Consider the following 19,389-nt stretch of genomic DNA (forward strand, 5'->3'; position numbering starts at 1 on the left):
TTCTAAACTAGACCTTCATTTCATATTGCAGATATTAGTTAACACTGAAGGAGCGCTGATGTCAAGCCCCTTGTTGAGCACTTCACACACATCATGGCATCATTACTTCCCTACAACTAGTGTGGTAGTTTCCATTATGTTCTCCAGTTTGCTCGAGGCCAGAGAGAGTAAGTAACTTGCCCAAGTTCACACAAGCAGAGTCAAAGCCAGCTCTGTCCGTCTGTCCAGCTGGTGCTGTTAAACACTAAAATCATTCAGGAAGACACCCCGGGCGTGAGGCCAGAAGATGTGGGTTCAAAACTTGGCCTTACTACTTATTGGTCATGCAATTTGGGGCAATTCTCTGAGCTTCACTTTCTTGCTTTGGGTTACTGTGAAGGTGATGACAATGTCAAGGGGAGGCTCCATAAAGGAATTTATGATGGAATGCAGGTGAAAATGCTTTGTGAATTCAAAGTATCTCCAGTAAGCCTTGCTTTCAAGGATATAAATTTGTGGATTAGGGAAAATGGAATGGGGAGAGGCTGGCAAAAATGTACAAACTTCCAGTTATAAGATGAATGAGGTCTAATGTATAACATGATGACTATAGTTAATAATACTGTATTGTATAGTTGAAAATTGCTAAGAGTGGAACTTAAGTGTTCTCATATATAAAATTGAGGTGATGAATGTGTTAATTGTGGTAATTCTTTCACAATGTATATGCGTGTCAAGTCATCACGTGTACACTTTAAATATATTACAGTGTTGTCAGTTATACCCCCAATAAAGCTGAAAAAAAAAAAGCTATAAAGCACAAGAAAGCATGCTTTGTCAGTAGACAGGCAGGACATAAAGTGGTCTAGTGACAATCGGAACAATTTCAATGGCAGCACCATTTTCCGTTGATCAAGTGGATCTTCAGCCTTTGCACTAGAGAAAGGCTTCGCACTGACCTGCAGGGAAAGGAGGAGGGCTGCTGAGGTGTGGGGCTGACAGACAGACTTTGTTATATAACACAGTGCAGGTTGCTGTTAGAAAAAAAAAAGTCATTGATAACACAGGCATTTTTTCTTAAATACCAGTCCACTTAAGAATCATTTAATGTTTAAGACTTAAGAATCTTATGTTTATTCTGTAAGAACTGAACAGATTTTCCTGTGTAAACCGGAAGATGAGTTAAATTTAGATAACTATTCAAATTCACATTAGAATAGCACTGGTGGGGGACCTGGATGGCTCAGTCGGAAGAGCATGTGACTTGATCTCGGGGTCGTGAGTTCGAGCCCCACGTTGGGTGTAGAGATTACTTAAAAAAAAAAAAAACTTGCAAAAGAAAAGAATAGTACTACTTAATTTTATCTGTTTATGAATATACATCCTTATGTCTCCTTTATAAATAGTAATACAAACTGTGCTGTTCTTTAAAAAAAAATAACATTGCCAGAATTGAAGCATGCATTCTTAGAACATCCAAACTTAGAATATTCTATCATTATCTTTCTTAGAAGTTGCATTTAAAAACTCTGATTTCCTCCTTTCTACTCTGGTCCCTCCCTCTCTTCCTTTCTTTTTAGTTCATTAAGTTCAACAGTATAGCACTGCACTCACTTCATCCTTTATAGCTCTAATATTGTAGAGGAAGTTACAGAAAAAATAAAATGTTCTTTGTAGGTAATTTCCTCTGGCCAGCCACTAGGGTCCCAGCAGTGAGAACCTTGGGGTGCAGTAAAGACCAGCTGGAGCGGACAGGAGACAAAATTATCTAGAGTAAGGGTCAGCAAACTCAGTAACTTAAGGCTTTTCAGGCCTTATGTCCTCTTTTGCAACGACTCTGCTGATGTAGAATGAAAGCATGTATAGACAACATGTAAACGAGTGAGCATGGCTGTGTTCCAATAAAACTATCGTGGAAACTGAATTAGAATTTTATAGAATTTTCATGTGTCATAAAATCTTTTTCTTTCATGGATTTTTTTCCCCCAGCCACTTAAGAATGTAAAAACCATTCTTACTGAGCTCATGGGCTGTATGTATAAAACCTGCCAGTGGGCCAGATTTAGCCCCTGGGCTGTAGTTTGCTGATTCCTGGACTAGAGAATTAAAATGCTATTAATTATTCTTGCTGGGTATTCTTTGATAGGGAGGGGAATGACGTGGGAAATAATAGTAATCAGCAATTATTGAATGCTCGCGTTTAGCAAGCATTATTCTAAGCACTATATGAACATCGACTCATTTAATCCTTACAATTCTAGAAGGTAGGTAAGTAGTATTATCCCTATTTTACAGATGGGGAATCTGAGGCAGAGAGAGAGGAGAGAACTTGTCATTCTTCAGACAGCTAATAGATGCAGAGCCTGCATAGCATATCTCACCAAGTTGGGTTGAGCACCCTCAATCTGAGCCGTTATGCTCTATGGCCTTTCTGGGTAAACTTTCTCACATCTTACTGTGAAGACATATTTTCACAGGCGTCCACATGGAGGATCTTTGTCCTGCCAGCTCCATTAAGCATTTGAACAAAAAGTTACAGAATGTTCAAACTAATGTTTCCATTTGGAGGCAAGGGGACAGATGGTATTGTCATATTTAGTAAGGAAGTCACTGTCACCAAAGGTGTTTGAGCAGAGATGGGATGACTTTTGTACTCTTGTAGTTCCTTAGAAAGACTTTGGTTATTTTCTATAAAATATGTAAAAGTAAAAATTTAAAGTCCTTGCTTTTTGAAATTTAAATCTGGCTAATTAGTAAAGGAGCAAACAGCCTAAAAACCTCCCCATAGCCCACTCAGGCACAATCTCATTACATTTACAGGATCTGGGAGTCTGAATGTCCAGAGCTTCTGTTAGGAAATTATATTTCAAATCGCTTTGGCCTATTGCTATGAGAACTGAGTAAATCTCCCTTGACCTCATCCCCACCACCACACACACATATACATGCATGTGTGGGCGTACACACACCATTCTTCCCACCTATACCCTTTCTTCTTAACTGAAACATACTTTAAAGCAGTGTTAGAGAAGAATGATTTGATTATTAAATATATTTATTCAAGAAAATATTAATATGGAAAGATAGGTCTCTGGGATAAATATGATAAAAGCAAGTATACATGTTGTGCTCCCATGTATGAAAAAAATACTGGGGGCGCCTGGGTGGCTCAGTCGTTAAGCATCTGCCTTCGGCTCAGGTCATGATCCCAGGGTCCTGGGATCCAGTCCCACATTGGGCTCCCTGCTTGGCGGGAAGCCTGCTTCTCCCTCTCTGATTCCCCCTGCTTGTGCTCCCTCTCTCGCTGTGTCTCTGTCAAATAAATAAATTTTAAAAATCTTAAAAAAAACAAAAAACAAAAATGCCAATACCTAAATGTATTCTTCAATTTTACATCTGCTTCCTTATGTCGAATCCTCTACCTAAGCCTGAAACTTTCTTTACTTGAATCTTCTTTGACTACATCAATAGCTGCAAGCATCTTTCAAAGTAACTTCCTTCAGGACTTGCCTTACACCTCTAATAATGATAGAATAATAAATTAATCAATTTTGCTACTACATGTCTGATGATTGTTAGTGGGTGTAGTGGGTTGAATGGTGGCCTCCCAAAAGATATGTCCATGTCCTTATCCTCAAAAACTGTGAATACTACCTTAATAGCAAAAGAGTGACTACTACCTTATATGGCAAAGATGTAATGAAGGCTCTTGAGGAAAGCTTACCTGGGATTATCCTGACGGGTCTTCAAATCAATCAGAGGTACCCTTAGAAGAGAGAAGCAGAGGGACTTTTGAGAGAGAAGAGGAGGAAGCAATGTGACCACGGAGGCAGAAGTTGGAGTGACATGAAGCCAGAAGCTGCCAGAAGCTAGAAGAGGCAAGGAAATGATTAGAGACTTTGGAGGGAGTGAGTCCTGCTGACACCTTGATTTCAGACTTCTGGCCCCTGTAACTGTGAGAGAATACATTTTTCTTGTTTTAAGCCACCCAGTTTCTGGTAACTTGTTACAGCAGCCCTGGGAAATGAATACAGTGGGGAAGAAAGTACAATTCATAGTTAATGTCAGTTGTTTGGATTCCATAAATGTATTCATGTTTCTTCTGGCTCAAATAATACCATAAGTTGATTGTATTGAGGTAGTTAATTCTTTTGTAGACATTTCAGTTATTACTACTGAATCTATGACATAGTGAGATTACTGTCAGTGAAAAGATTAGAGGCTAGATAAACACGTAGCCGATACTAATTAAAGGAATTCTTGCGTTGGATGGAGATTGTCTTAGATGATCTGATCCCTTCAACTCAAGAATACATTTCCGTGAAAAATCTTCCAAATATTGAGGTTTAACATTTTAAGGCTAACATTAGAATAGCCAAACATTTAGAAAATGCATTCACCTGGAAAAGGTGTTTGAAAGTATAAGGTACTCAGGACTTACCTTCTATAAACTTTCCATACCAGGACTTAAGGAATACCAGAGGCCACTGAAAATTCATTAGTGGAAAAAATGAGTAAAATAACTCATGTGCTTTCCCAAAAACCACCAGTTAGGACTTACCCATGCCAACATTTCCAAAAGTATTTGCATGTTGCTGTACAAAATGCTCTGCCAATACAGACAGTGCTTTGATCTCTCCCTTTGTTCTACCCTATTTTAGAGGTTACACAGTTCCTTATATTGTTAAACTGCCACCATATAAATGGCTCACTGTTGAGTGGTGGGGTTATACGGGAGGCAATTTTCTTCACTATCACTATATTCTTTTTTTTTTTTTTTTTTTTTTGGTTAAGAGAAAATGAGAAAGCAGGAGGCCCAGAGGCAGACAAAAGTTTTATTTAATGTATAGAGAATAAAATCATGCTGGAGACCTTTTTACTCTAAAATATATTTTATGTATGTATTTGATGTCTCTCATGTTGAAAAGCAACATTTAAAATATCCATTAAAATATGTATTAGTATTGAATACATGTAAGAATAGCAGTAGCTGCTCTAAAACCTACTGGTGTTTCACAAAAGTTGTTTATAAATTCCAAAATATTTTGTAAGACATTTTTATTACAGAAAACATTTTATCATACCATTACAGAAAAGTCTGGCCGGGAATTAGAGTATACGTAGAGCAGATGTTAATTGACCATGCCCAGTATTTCTGAGATAGTGGCAGGACTTTCTTTTCCTCTGCAAATTACCCTAAACATACTTAGAACCTTCGCAGAGCGCCAAAGAGTTGCCAAGTTCATACTTGACCTAGCCTGGATATTAAGGTGGTTATTTAGCTCATCAATAATAGCATCGATGAGATCAAGGTCACAAGTCTGTTGGTTGTATGAACCAGTGTCATTTTTGTTCCAGAACTACAGCTGCATTTTTAGTCTCAGCTAGTTTTATTGCAAATATAGGTCATCTCAAGAAGGCCTAGAGGAAAGACTTCAAACTCATCACAACTACTTGTGGGAGAAAAAGAGACCATCAAAACACTCATTCGTTTATAGAATTGTCTTTATAGAACCAAGATTATTGTTAGATGAAGAGCTGGGGGTACGATGGACACAAAAGTCAAGAAAGTCACAACTGAAAATATCAGCATAAAGCACTGAAAAATGGGTGGTTTCAAATGCAAACTGGAAAGCTGTGGAAATTCTCAAGAATCTCTAAGAAAGCCCTACCACCAATCTCAAAAGCTCACTGAGAAGCTGCTGGGACTCACTGTCTACCCATATGCCTGGTGGCAACTGCCTTCCGTAGGTAGAATGTACTTCTCTGGCCCAGTGTTAGGCTTGCCCCATGTGAATGGCTTTTTGCCAATGGAGTATGAGCAATTTGACTTATGCCACATCCAAGCAGGAGCTTTAAGCCCCCTCCAGGTGCTTGCATGGTATGGTTTGGTGCTTGCTTCTGCCCTTTACCATGAGAATAGTATTATGTCCCAGGCAGGAGCTAGTCCATCAGCCTCATGCCAGAATAAGATGATGTGTGGAGCAGAGCTAAATCTAGCAAGTTAACCTGAGTGGAGCAGAGCTGCACCTGATCCCCAGACCTAGAAACAAGAAATAAAGGTTTGTCATAAGCCATTGAGATTTTGCAGTTGTGTTTATATTAGTCTACCCCCAGGGAATACTACACAATATTTTATATATTCATCTTCTTTATATATTATTCCTTTCTATATCTGTCTTTAAGATTCTTTTATGTTGAATTAAAGACCAAATTTCTAACTCCAGTTCAATTTCTTTTTATTAAAGTGCTTTCAGTAGATAAAGTGTTATCAACAACACAAACTTTACTGAAGTATTCACAAATAAAAATCCTTTATAAATCACTCAAATAATGTCCTTCTAAGTAGTAACAGTAATCACCATTGGAGGTTGGTTAATCTGAATTTATTCCTAACCACACACATGGGTTCTCAAATTGGAAGATTCAAATCAGTTACTTTAACATATGGGGCTGGCTGTCAATACCTGAATGCTATCCCAGCAAGTCAGCAAAAAAACGCTGTGATTTGAAACTAATCACTTTTCTTGGTATCTCAGTTTCTCCATCTGCACTGAGAATTAATCTTCCCTTAAGAGAAGACTTGTAAAAAAGTATGAAATGTTAAAGCTTAGCATACTTCTATGCCTCAGAAAGCATTCATGTGCATATTTTTAAAAGGGCAACTTATTTGTTCTTGACACAAATTAAATACTACATGGCTTTAAGAGAAATAGATTGATGACTGCTCTTTCCTTGAAAATTGTCTTTTCAGTTAAACCACATTAAAATAGATTAATAGGGTTCATAGATATGCTCAGTGAATTACTTTGATTGCAGCGAGGACAGCTGTCCTACTCAGGTAAAATTTACAAATTATTTTAAGAAGTGTCATCCATTACATACTTATATTCTTCATTACCTTTCCATAAAAACAGAAGTCCTGCTACCTTAAAGCTCAAAAAGGTAAAATCCAAGCTTTAGTTCGAGTTCCGGTCTAGTTCCTTTGGATATCATTAATAACTGTACCGTGACTTCCAAATGAACTGTGGTTGACAGAGTAAGCCATTTTTTACTAGACCTCCTGGCACAATTAAAGTGGCCTGGTGCTATCATAAAAAAGATTCAGTAGTGTCTATGCCAGGGGGGAGGGCACTTAAAATAAAAAAGCTTGAAAATATAGATGACATAATTGTGGGGGCAGAAGAGAAATAAAATGATCCTGATTGAATCAGAAGCTTTTCTAAAAACCTTGTTTCTGTTGAGAAGTATGTGATTTTTTTTTAAAGATTTATTTATTTATTAGAGAGACAGAGTATGTATGGAGTAGGGGGAGGGACAGAGGAAGAGAGAGAGAGAATCTCAAGCAGACTCCCCAGTGAGCGCAGAGCCCAGCAGGATGTGGGGACGCAGATCCAGCTCATGACCCTGAGATCATGACCCAAGTCAAAATCAAGAGTCAGACGCTTAACTGACAAATAAGTGATTCTGCTGTAAAAGAAGTTTAAAGAGGTTGATACATCAACCCCTGTATTTTCAAAGAAGTGTGCAATACTTTTAGGTAGGAACAGTATATTGCTAAATCTCCATACGACACTTTGAAAGTACTTGCAGTAAAAAGGGAAAAAAAATCATTGATCAACATAGAAAAATGGTAAGCTGTGATGCTCTTGCTATTCAATTAAAAAATAAATCGATCATGAGCACAAATGGACATAGCCATCTCAATAAATAAAACCTCCTGTAGTTACTTGTCATTTAAAAAATGAATTGGATGAAAAGGATAATTTTTTACAGTGTACTCAGTCATTTGAAGACTGAAGTAGTTTCAGAAAAACATGAAGCATCCTTAGAGGAGGCCTATTTCAGACTGGCTGTGGCAGAGCACTGCAAGCCCTATACACAATACACAGAGAAATAATTCTCAGACTGAACATAGATCTCTTCAGGAGTAGAGAAGAAAACACTTTACACAATATACCTTACTTTAACATATGCAGTATTTAGGTAATGGTAAAATCATCATCCTTTACAAAGAAGGTGCAGGTGCTCTAAAATCATCTTTGAGCTAATAATTTTAGAAAGAGGTGTCAAAATTTTTAATTTAAAATACAGACTTAATTTCAAAGATGGCTTTGCCAAACCTCTTTTAAGTCCTAGGAATCCAGGGTAAGCAAGAAGGAAATGTTCTCCCTATTTTATGACTTGTCTCTCCCATTACCTATGATGAATGTCATGGGTCAAATGCCATAATAAACTTATTCTCACTCTTGCGGTCAGCAAAGGCTAGCCTGGTTCTGGGCAAGACTAAAGCAGGGAGCAGTCCCACAAAAGAGCCTGTCCAGGACTGATCCAGTAGATTTTCAAGGCCAACTGGGCACCCAACTGACCCCAGTGCAAGCTGACCAATTTGTTGTGACTCAGGATCCTAGCCTTGCACTATCACCAGGCCCAAAGCCCCCAGAATGGCCCTGCACTACACTGGACGTCCTTGGGCTAGGCCTGCTTTCCCCTGGACAAGCACTCCCAGACCTGGAAACAAAGGCTGAATGGGCAGGGTAGGCAGAGCACCATTTATTGGAGCCAAACCCCATCTATCAGATGTTTTGTTGTTAAGAGCTCAGTCAGTGATTCTGGAGCAGCTCCTCCCAACAGATGGGCTGTGAAAACACCTCTCTCTCCAGCCAGAGCTCATATGAATAGTGGAAATCCTCAGGCAGATCCAACCTCTGCCCCAGCACACTCTGCAAGCAGTTATCCACGGGTGAAAATTCAGAGTCCTGGGGTTTGTCATACCGGCGGCTGTTAAAAGCCTCAATGTTGGCCCTCAAGGTGCATTCTTCTGCTTGGAAGTCCCAAGGCCTGGCATCGATGTCTGTGTTGGGAAGAGAGGAAGAAGAACATGTATACAACTCAGGACTCTGCTCCTCTTACCACAGAGTATGGTCTATGGGATAAGAACAATGAAACTGCTCAGAATTTCCTTTTTGTGGAGGGCAATGTACAAAGTAAGTGTATAATATGCTGTCACTTCAGTTTAAAAAATACACTTGTATATGCAGAGACTATCTTTGGAAAGGTAGTCTAGAAACTGCTAACAGTGATTACTACTGAGAAGGAAATAAGGCCCCTGAGGGAGGTGGACTTCTTTTTTTTTTATTGTACTTCCTTTTCATTATTTCACTTTCTTACTAGTTATATGTTATTATGTTTTTCAAAATGGCAACTCAATTCCTTTTATTGAGCTTTCCTAGGGTAGGGGAGTTACCCATTTGAATGGAATCACGAGCTCTCAAGGAATGGAAAGAGGCAAGAAGAGGTACAACAAGGAGAATCAGAATGGACCAATTACTGAAGACTTTACTGATTCCCTGTGACCTCTCCCAGCATATGATAAATGTATGTGTCAGTGTATGTTAAAATTATGAGGTGAAAGCTTCCATGAAGGTAAAAACAGAAAACAGATAATCTGCTTTCTTCTATTTACCCTACTCAGACACTTATTTCAGGGCTAGAGATACAGCTTTCCCAGATTTCTTATGTCTCACACTCAATGGTTTATCTTTTTTCTTTTTTTTGTCGATTTTATTTTGGGGTCACCTGAGTGGCTCAGTTGGCTAAGCACCTGTCTTCAACTCAGGTCCTGGGATCGAGCCCTGCGTCATTGGGCTCCCTGCTCAGCGGGGAGCCTGCTTCTCCCTCTCCCTCTGTCTGCTGCTCCCCCTGCTTGTGAGCTCTCTCTGTCAAATAAAATCTTAAAAAAATATATTTTATTTTTTTAAGTAATCTCTACATCCAATATGGGGCTTGAACTCATGACCCCAGGATCAAGGGTCACATGCCCTACTGACTGAGTCAGCCAGGTGCCCCTTAATGGTTTATCTTAAGGAAGTGTAGATTGGGTTTGGGTTCATGATGGCAGCGACAAGTTATGCCATTTGCAGGATAAAACATCTGCATGTTTTAAAAATCTATAAGAATTTAAATAGTTAATTGGCTTTATGTCTCATAGAAGTTGCATCCTGGCTTGTTATCTGCCAATCATATATTTCCTTTACTTTTGTGGGTTCTTTACCTCAGCATTGTCTAAAATTTAGGCAGGTTACAAACCTCAGCAAAGACAAGTCTTTAGTTATCTTTACCAAAAACTCTTAAATACAATTATGCAAATAATGGTCAAATCCCACTACAGCAAATGTCAGTACAATGGAAAAGCTCTCCAGAATAAATTCTTCCAAACTTGGTTAATCTATCATATCTTGGTGGTCAACCAGATATTATAATGTCTCCTAATGTGAGACAATATGCAGTTCCCAATGGTACCTCAAATGTATTATAGCTGAAAATGTTTAAACTGAATCCATCAAACCTCCGGATCTAACTTTCAGTTTACTAGTAATACCAGAGATAGAGAGATAAGGTAAATGATGCCATTTCTAAATCCAGAAGGTGGATATTCAGCAGGACAACTGGCCTAGTTTTTCAATTTGTCAGCATTATGGAAAAAAAGTGAAAACAAAACACTGCTAGGTTTAACAAATGAAAGGATAGAACAACCAGATGAAATTTGTGGCCCTGGGTTGGATTATGACTTGAAAAAAATAGCTTTAAAGAACATTTTGGGGGGTGCCTGGCTGGCTCAGTCAGAAGAGTGTGTGACTCTTGATCATGGGGTCGTGAAACTGAACCCCACATTGGGTGTGGAGATTACTTAAATAAATAAAACTTACAAAAAGAGAATATTTTGGGACAACTGGGGAATTCTGAATACGGACTTACAAGATAAAATGAAAACATACTGATATGGAAAGATGTAGATAATGTTAACTGAAAAAAGATAATGAAATAGTATGTATAATTTGCTATCATTTAAGTAAAATGTGCATATATGCAAAGAAAAAGGTCCGGAAAAATATACAATAAGATGTTAACAGTGGCAATCTGCCGGTGGTACAAATAAGGCATAAATATGGTTATACAATAAAAAGTTTTCTGGCTTGTATTTTCTAACTGCCTTTTTTTTTTTTTAAGTTTATTTATTTAAGTAATCTCTACATTCAACTTGGGGCTCGAACTCACAACCCTGAGATCAAGAGTCATGTGCTCTTCCGACTGAGCCAGCAGGGAAAGCTGTTTGTTTGTTTTTTTTCCTTTTTCTAACTGCTTTTTAATAATAAAAGGTTATTTTAATTTTAGAAATCTCTTGGAGAAACCTGTCATTTAAAGGAATGTTTTCAAAAGGAGGGAGTTATCTCTTAATTTACTTGTTTTATAAAATGGAAATATTTTTAAGCAAATTCTACCCCCAATGTGGGGCTCGGACTCACAACACTGAGATCACTAGTTGCATGTTTTATTGACTGAGCCAGCCGGCCAGGTGCCCCTATAAAATGGATTCTTAAAAAAGATTTATTTATTTATTTTAAAGAGAGCCCACACATGCATGTGCAAGTGGGGGGAGGGGCAGAGGAAGAGAATCTCAAGCAGATTCTCTGCTGAGAGTGGAGTCCCACATGGGGCTTGATCCCACGACCATGAGATCATGACCTGAGCCAAAACCAAGAGTTGGATGCTAAACCAACTGAGCCACCCTGAAATTGATTTTTATAGTTAATATAGGACTAGGGCCCATGCTAGAATTTGGGACAGTAACCCTAAAGTTTGTTACATCAGCACCTGACTATAATTACATACATATTTTCTCATCCAAACTATGTAACAATTCATACCAAAAGAGTAGAGATAAATGTTTATTTAGTTTTATTTTTTTAAAGATTTTATTTATTTGAGAGATAGCATGAGAGTGAGAGAAATCACGAGAGGTGAGGAGGGAGGGGCAAAGGGAGAGGGAGAAACAGACTCCCCACTGAGCATGGAGCCCGGCAGAGGAGTGGGAGGGGCTCGATCCCAGGACCCTGAGATCAGGACCTGAGCTAAGGCAGATGCTTAACCAACCGAGCCACCCAGGTGCCCCTTATTTAGTTTTGTTTAAACCCTGGGCAACTCCTGGAGGTCAAGAGCTCTGAGAATACTCACCATTCCCATAAGCCCAGTCATCATTCATGCGGTGGCGCACTTTCTGATAGATGGCTGACATGGTTTTCATGTTACTTTTCCTCCACTGGCGCCCCAGGTACTTGGTCTGTATTTTTAGCAGCTTCAGAACATAAAGTTGCAGCATGGCCTGTTTGACCTTGAGGGCTCGCTTTAAGATTGGAGCTGATTTGAATACCACCAGCATCTACCCATTTAAAGAGGGGTGAGAGTGAAGAAAGGCAGATAAGGATCTAAAGTTTCTTGGAACTTCCAACTCACAAACAAATTAAGCCAAACCTGACTGGTCTCAATGCCCTGGGGGAGCTTTTGGGAATCTATGGTTCAGGTTCTATTTATATTTAGATGTCACAATTATATGTCACAATTCAAAGTTTCTAATATTCAAAGTATGTGATATAAAGAGCAAAATAATTATGTCAAACACACATCCCATTTCTACTGTTATCAGTTTCTTATGTATCTTCTGGGTACATAATTCTATATACACATATATTATTTTTATTAACAAAAACCACAGCCAACTACATATCCTGGCACATTGTTCCATACCTTGCTTTTTATTTAACAATATATCTTAAAAATTATTCTGTATCAATATAGAACTGCCTCATTCCTTTTTTTTCCTGCCTCATTCTTTTTAATGGTTGTATAATATTCTATTATAAGGATGTACCAAAATTATTTAACCAGTTGGTCCTGTATTAATAGGCTTTAGATCGTTTCCAATCGTTCATGATTCATGCTGCAATGAATAATCTTAGACTTGCATCATTTGGGATGTGTGTTTGTAATCCAAACAACAATGCTAACTTTCTAACCAGAGCGGCCCTGTGGGAGGGTCCATATTCAGCTCCTTGTAAAGAAATGGACTGGTGAATAATTATCTCATATAGATTAAATACCCAGAATTAGGTGTTCACCTTATGTAGCATTCATTGTCTATCTATAGAGCTCACAAAGCAGGAAGTCCATAAATATTTAAGATTAAAAAAATTCGGTCAGATGGACACCTCTATGATCTGAAGCCCCACTCACCATGGTTCTGGAATGCTTCCATTTGGTCAGTTTATTGAGCAGCCTCAGAAGATTAATGCAGGAAAAGAGGTTCCTCCAACAGAACTGGTTGTTGTCTCCAGCTTCCTGTAATAAGGCAGGCCCACCATTACCTCAATACCTATAAGGCTTTCATTCCCACAGAAGCCTGGAAGTCACCACTGGTCAGTTTAGGTGAGGCCTTCCTTATGAAATGCTACCTCCTCACCATTCTGCTCTTCACACACTAAGGTCTCAAAGCATGCAATATTCTTCATATGAAAACACACAGCTGCCAACCCTGGATGGCTGCACCTAGAGCAAGTACTGATTAGAAAGAGGATACATGAACATAGGAACTTCACTCAAGCAAGCCTTCTTGTGTAAGTTCCTGCTTTAGAATCAGAAAAGAGGTGATAGAATTTTACCCCCATATAGCTTGTACTTATATAAGCTGTGTTTGTAACTGCTAGGAGTTATTCTGGTAGATCCTTTCCCTTCCTTTCCCTTCCCTTCCCTTCCCTTCCCTTCCCTTCCCTTCCTTTCCTTTCCTTCCTTCCTCCCTTAAGTAGGCTCTACACCCAACGTGGGGCTTGAACTCACGACCCTGAGATCCGGTCACATGCTCTGCTGATTGAGCCAGCCAGGTGCCCCTGTTCTGGTAGATTTCAAATTATGTTGGATGGATCTGATATTCATTATGATCGAATTTTTTAAATCATCCTCCACCCTCCTTTATCAAACCCTATTGCAGTAAACTACCTAATTCTCCAGCGTGGAAGCAAAAATGGCAGATGGTAAATTCTAACCAGGTGTTTTTCTTGTATGTTTATTGATAGCTTGTGAGCACCCAACCAGAGATAACAGATGGATGTCAGTTTAGAAACAGGTATCTACTCACAGAAACATCTTTCAGGGACAAAAATAAGAGCCCTTCTGGATTTAGGGGCCTGTAAATATACTGAAGTCAGAAGCTATATAAATCAATGAGCATACCTGGTGGCCAAATTAACATCTTGGAAATTCCTCATGCCTACAATTTGATAGGAGGATGTAAGAGTAGGAGACAATGTGTAGAAGTGAGCTGTTGTCTGAAGAATGGAAAATTACCCCCTCCTTTCCCAAATCAAATTAATCCAAAGCAAGCAAGACAGACCTACATCTAATGTGGAATGAACATCCAGGATTTTTGAGACTATTAGGCTCTACTAAGAAATAAATAAGACTAAAGGTAAAAAAGTTTCAGGGAAACTTTTTAGAAATATTATTAGAAAAAATGTTCTCCTTTCTGTAGTAAATGTTCAATATTGTGTTTAGAACTAGTCCCCGGAGAACCATCTGTTTCCTTCTAAGAGAAATTTCCATGGGAGTTTCCACTCTAGTGCATCAGCTAGTCAGCTTGCCCAAAAGAGATAGGTTCTACAGATAGGTTCTACAGATGTTCCATCTTATGTGGCTAACAGAGGAATGGACTTTTATTTTTTTTATTTTTTAATTTTTTAAAGATTTTATTTATTTATTTGAGAGAGAGAATGAGAGAGAGAGCACAAGAGGGAAGGGGATCAGAGGGAGAAGCAGACCCCCTGCTGAGCAGGGAGCCCGATGTGGGACTCGATCCCGGGACTCCAGGATCATGACCTAAGCTGAAGGCAGTCGCTTAACCAACTGAGCCACCCAGGCGCCCAGAATGGACTTTTAAATGTTTATTTTTTTTAAAGAAGCAGAGGAAACAGAGAACATATGGGGGAGGCTATGTATATCTCCACTGTGAGCTTCCTTTATCCTGATTTTTAATATAATAGCAGCAGCGAGAGCCTTGCATTCCTTAGCACCTCAAAAAATAACATTGGAGGGATGTCTCCTGGCTCAGTCGGTATAGCATGCGACTCTTGCTCTCAGGGTCTGAGTTCAAGCCGCGTGTTGGGTGTAGAGCTCACCTTAAAACAAAAAACAAAACAAAACAAAAAAATGGGAGTAGGGGTGTGGCTTGTAGAAGCACCACTGGAGTAGACACTAGGAAACCTGGATTATGGCTTTGACCCTGGTTGTATGATGGTAGATAAGTCATTTCTCTGTTTCTTGTAAGAGGTTGAATTAGATAATCTTTAAGATCCTTTCACCTCTGATCATTTAATAGTACTGTGATTTATCTCAACTTTCTCCAATTGATTCAAAAGTGCAAAAGTGAAGTTTTAAGTGAATGTTAGATGATCGTGGTGGCTTTTTCCTCAAAGCTCAGTCTCAGGAGTCCTAGGAAAAACACCCTAGTTCCCTCCTGAAGATAGTCTCATGTGCCCAGGGCCTTGCTCTCTCTTTTTTTTTCTGATAATGCTTCCCTACCAACTAAAACTAGCCCCACTTCCCACATCCCCAGATGTTGCCTGAAGTGGGCACTGACAGAACACATGCTTGTCCATGGCTGTCTCAGGATAGCGGATCCCAGGCTTGTTGTCAGTTTGCAGCAACGTGCTCTACATGGAGCCCTGCTCAAGCCTTCTGCCTTCTTCCAACCCAACACATAATCATTTTCCAGCAGACCTTTAGGTCCATGGGGTGCCTTTTCAGATTTGCCAGACTTGAGGGGTTTTTTATTTGTTTATGTTCATTTAAGGCAAATTGCCTGCTTTCTCTTTTTTGGGGAGGGCAGGACTCAGCATATTGAGTAAAATGTAAACTTCTGTAGGGGGATATATCTTGTGAACAGCAGCATTTGGCCATATTCTCTTGTGTCTGATACTTTACACTATCCAAAGCAAGACCTTTACTCACTTTCTACCAGTGCAAGTTGAAAGAAGAAAACATTTGCCCACGTTCCACTTGCATACATAAACATTTGTTTACAAAAACAATCCCATTTACAACTGTACCAAAAATAATAAAATACCTATGAATAAACTTAACCAAAGAGATGAAAGACCTGTACTCTGAAAACTATAAAACAATGATGAAGAATTAAAGAGGACACAAAGAAAGGGAAAGGCATTCCATGCTCATGGATTGAAAGAATATTATTAAAATGTCTATATTACCCAAAGCAATCTACAAATTTAATGCAATCCGTATCAAAAAACCAACAGCATTTTTCACAGAACTAGAGCAAATAATATTAAAATTTACATGAAACCACAAAAGACCCTGAATAGTAAAGACATTTTGAAAAAGAAAGACAAAACTGGGGGTATCACAATTCCAGACTTCAAGTTCTATTACAAAACTGTAGTAAGCAAAACAATATGGTTCTGGCATAAAACAGACATATAGATCAATAGAACAGAAGAGAAAACCCATAAATAAATCCATAATTATATGGTCAATTAATCTTTGACAAAAGAGGAAAGAATATACATTGGGAAGAAGTCTCCTCAACAAATGGTGTTGGGAAAACTGGACAGCTACATGCAAAAGAATGAAACTGGACCACCTTCTTTCACCATACACAAAAATAAACTCAAAATGGATAAAAGACCTACATGTGAGACCTGAAACCATAAAAATCCTAGAAGAGAGCACAGTCAGTAATTTCTCTGACATCAGGCCATAGCAACATCTTTCTAGATATGTCTCCTGAGGCAAGGGAAATAAAAGCAAAAATAAATTATTGGGACTACATCAAAATAAAATCTTCTGCACAACAAAGGAAACAATCAAAACTAAAAGGCAACCTATGGAATGGGAGAAGATATTTGCAAATGACATATCCCACAAAGGGTTAGTATCTAAAATATATAAAGAACTGATACAACACCCAAAAAACAAATAATCCAATTAAAAAATGGGCAGAAGACATGAACAGACATTTCTCCAAAGAAGACATCCAGATGGCCAACAGACACATGAAAAGATGTTCGATGTCACTAATCACCAGGGAAATGCAAATCAAAACTACAATGAGATAGGGCACCTGGGTGGCTCAGTTGGTTAAGCGACTGCCTTCGGCTCAGGTCATGATCCTGGAGTCCCAGGATCGAGTCCCACATCGGGCTCCCTGCTCAGCGGGGAGTCTGCTTCTCCCTCTGACCCTCCTCCCTCTCATGCTCTCTCTCATTCTCTGTCTCGCAAATAAATAAAATCTTTAAAAAAAAAAAAATAAAAAAAAAATAAAAAACTACAATGAGATATTACCTCACACCAGTCAGAATGGCTAAAATAAAAAACACAGGAAATGACAAATATTGGTGAGTACTTGGAGAAAAAGGAACTCTCTTGCACTGTTGGTGGGAATGCAAACTGGTTCTTCAAAAAGTTAAAAATAGAACTACCCTATGATCCAGTAATTGCACTACTTGGCATTTACCCCCCAAAAATACAAAAACCCTAATTCAAAGGGATACATGCACCCCTATGTTTATTGCAGCATTATTTACAATAGCCAAGCTATGGAAGCAGCCCAAGTGTGCACTGATAGACGAATGGATAAAGAAGATGTGGTATATATATACAACGGAATATTTTTTAGTCATAATAAAGAATAAAATCTTGCCTTTTGCAACAACATGGATGGAGATAGAGAGTATAATGCTAAGTGAAATAAGTCAGTCAGAGAAAGAGAAATACCATATGATTTCACTCATGTGGAATTTAAGAAACAAAACAAATGAACAAAGAAAAAAAAAGACAAACCAAGAAACAGACTCTTAACTATAGAGAACAAACTGATGGTCCAGAGGGGCGGTGGATGGGGGAAATAGACGATGGGGATTAAAGAGTACACTTATGGGTGCCTGGGTGGCTCAGTTGGTTAAGCGACTGCCTTCGGCTCAGGTCATGATCCTGGAATCCCAGGATTGAGTCCGGCATTGGGCTCCCTGCTCAGCAGGGAGTCTGCTTCTCCCTCTGACCCTCCCCCCTCTCATGTGCGCTCTCTGTCTCTCATTCTTTCTCTCTCAAATAAATAAAATCTTTTTATTAAAAAAAAGAGTACACTTCTGATTAGCACTGAGTAATGTATAGAATTGCTGAATCACTATACTGTGTACCTGAAACGAATATAACATGGCATGTTAACTATACTGGAATTAAAATTAAAAACTTAAAAAAATTCTTTACACACACCTTGTGTCTAAATATTCAGTTCAGGGATCACATCCTACCCTTTCATAGCATCTCTAAGGTACCACAAGGGTTCTGTTCTCAAGATCCATCTTAGCCCAGCTGAGTGAGCCAAGCCAAATAAAAACGGAGGCTTATGCCAGTTATGTGGATAATAACTCAAATGACTGCTGAAAGAACAGAGTGTTTCTTCCTTTTGTACAGAGGAAATCAGATTGGTTAGAATCTGAGCACTAGAAGAGACTTAGCTTTTAGACTTGACTAAGTCTAGTCCAATTCTGTCATCCACAGAAGCAAAACCTAAGGCTCAGGGAAAGGAAGGGCTTGCTTCAGGTCACATAAGTGCCCCAACCAGGGCCTGAACCTCTATCTCCAGTAATTCACTGATTTATAATACTCTGTTTTTATTTACTGTTCAACTTCTATTGCACTCTTGGAATCCTAACACAGAAGATGATTCTGAGAGAAAATTCGGTTTGATCCCCTGCTTTCTCAGCTTCTTCAAGACCTAACGGTAAAGAAGCTCTTTCTTATGTCCTATTACAATTGTTATTTCAAACAAGCAGAAGATAACAGTTTCCAGAAACAACAACAAAAATAGCGAGGGTTCCTGTATTAAAGGGGAGCATCTGACTGATTTTGGTCAGCTCATGATCAGACTGAACCTTTAAAGAAGTGTTTCTAGGGGTGCCTGGCTGGCTCAGTCAGAAGAGCATGCGATTCTTGATCTCAGAGTCCTGAGTTCCAGCCCCACGTTGGGGGTAGAGATTACTTAAGTAAATAAAAACTTAAAAAAAATAAAGAAGTGCTGCTAAGTGTTAAGTCTAATACATCTCAAACCTTCTTGGCTTATTAAAGTTCCTAGTGATGATTATTATTTTCAGATTGAAAACCAGCTCTTAGGGCGCCTGGGTGGCTCAGTTGGTTAAGCGACTGCCTTCGGCTCAGGTCACGATCCCGGGGTCCTGGGATCGAGTCCCACATCGGGCTCCCGGCTCGGCGGGGAGCCTGCTTCTCCCTCTGACCCTCTCCTCTCTCACGCTGTTTCTCTCTCGCTCGCTCTCTAATAAATAAATAAATAAAATCTTTAAAAAAAAAAAAAAAAAAGAAAACCAGCTCTTAACAGCAATCAGACAACAAAAAGAAATAAAAGGTATTCAAATTGGCAAAGAAGAAGTCAAACTCTCTTTTTTCGCAGATGACATGATACTTTATGTGGAAAACCCAAAAGACTCCACCCCCAAATTACTAGAACTCATACAGCAGTTCAGTAATGTGGCAGGATACAAAATC

At 39.0% G+C, this 19,389-nt stretch overlaps 1 protein-coding gene across 4 annotated transcripts in view; it reads right to left on the bottom strand.

Annotated features, from left to right (window-relative positions):
- Positions 1-6,201: 6,201 nt before the first annotated feature.
- Positions 6,202-19,389, bottom strand: part of STRIP2 (striatin interacting protein 2) — a 50,734-nt gene continuing 37,546 nt past the window's right edge. For all 4 annotated transcript variants that reach the window (XM_081800107.1, XM_081800109.1, XM_081800108.1 and 1 more), the window contains 3 exons: positions 13,051-13,155; positions 11,995-12,199; positions 6,202-8,833 (listed from right to left, as the gene is read on the bottom strand). In XM_081800107.1, the coding sequence (XP_081656233.1) occupies positions 8,583-8,833; positions 11,995-12,199; positions 13,051-13,155 (561 nt within the window). In that variant the 3' untranslated portion in view covers positions 6,202-8,582. The remainder of the gene's footprint in view (positions 8,834-11,994; positions 12,200-13,050; positions 13,156-19,389) is intronic.

This window comes from Leptonychotes weddellii, chromosome 12, assembly GCF_054177405.1.
Source record: "Leptonychotes weddellii isolate Sample4059 chromosome 12, ASM5417740v2, whole genome shotgun sequence".
Lineage (NCBI taxonomy): Eukaryota > Metazoa > Chordata > Mammalia > Carnivora > Phocidae > Leptonychotes > Leptonychotes weddellii.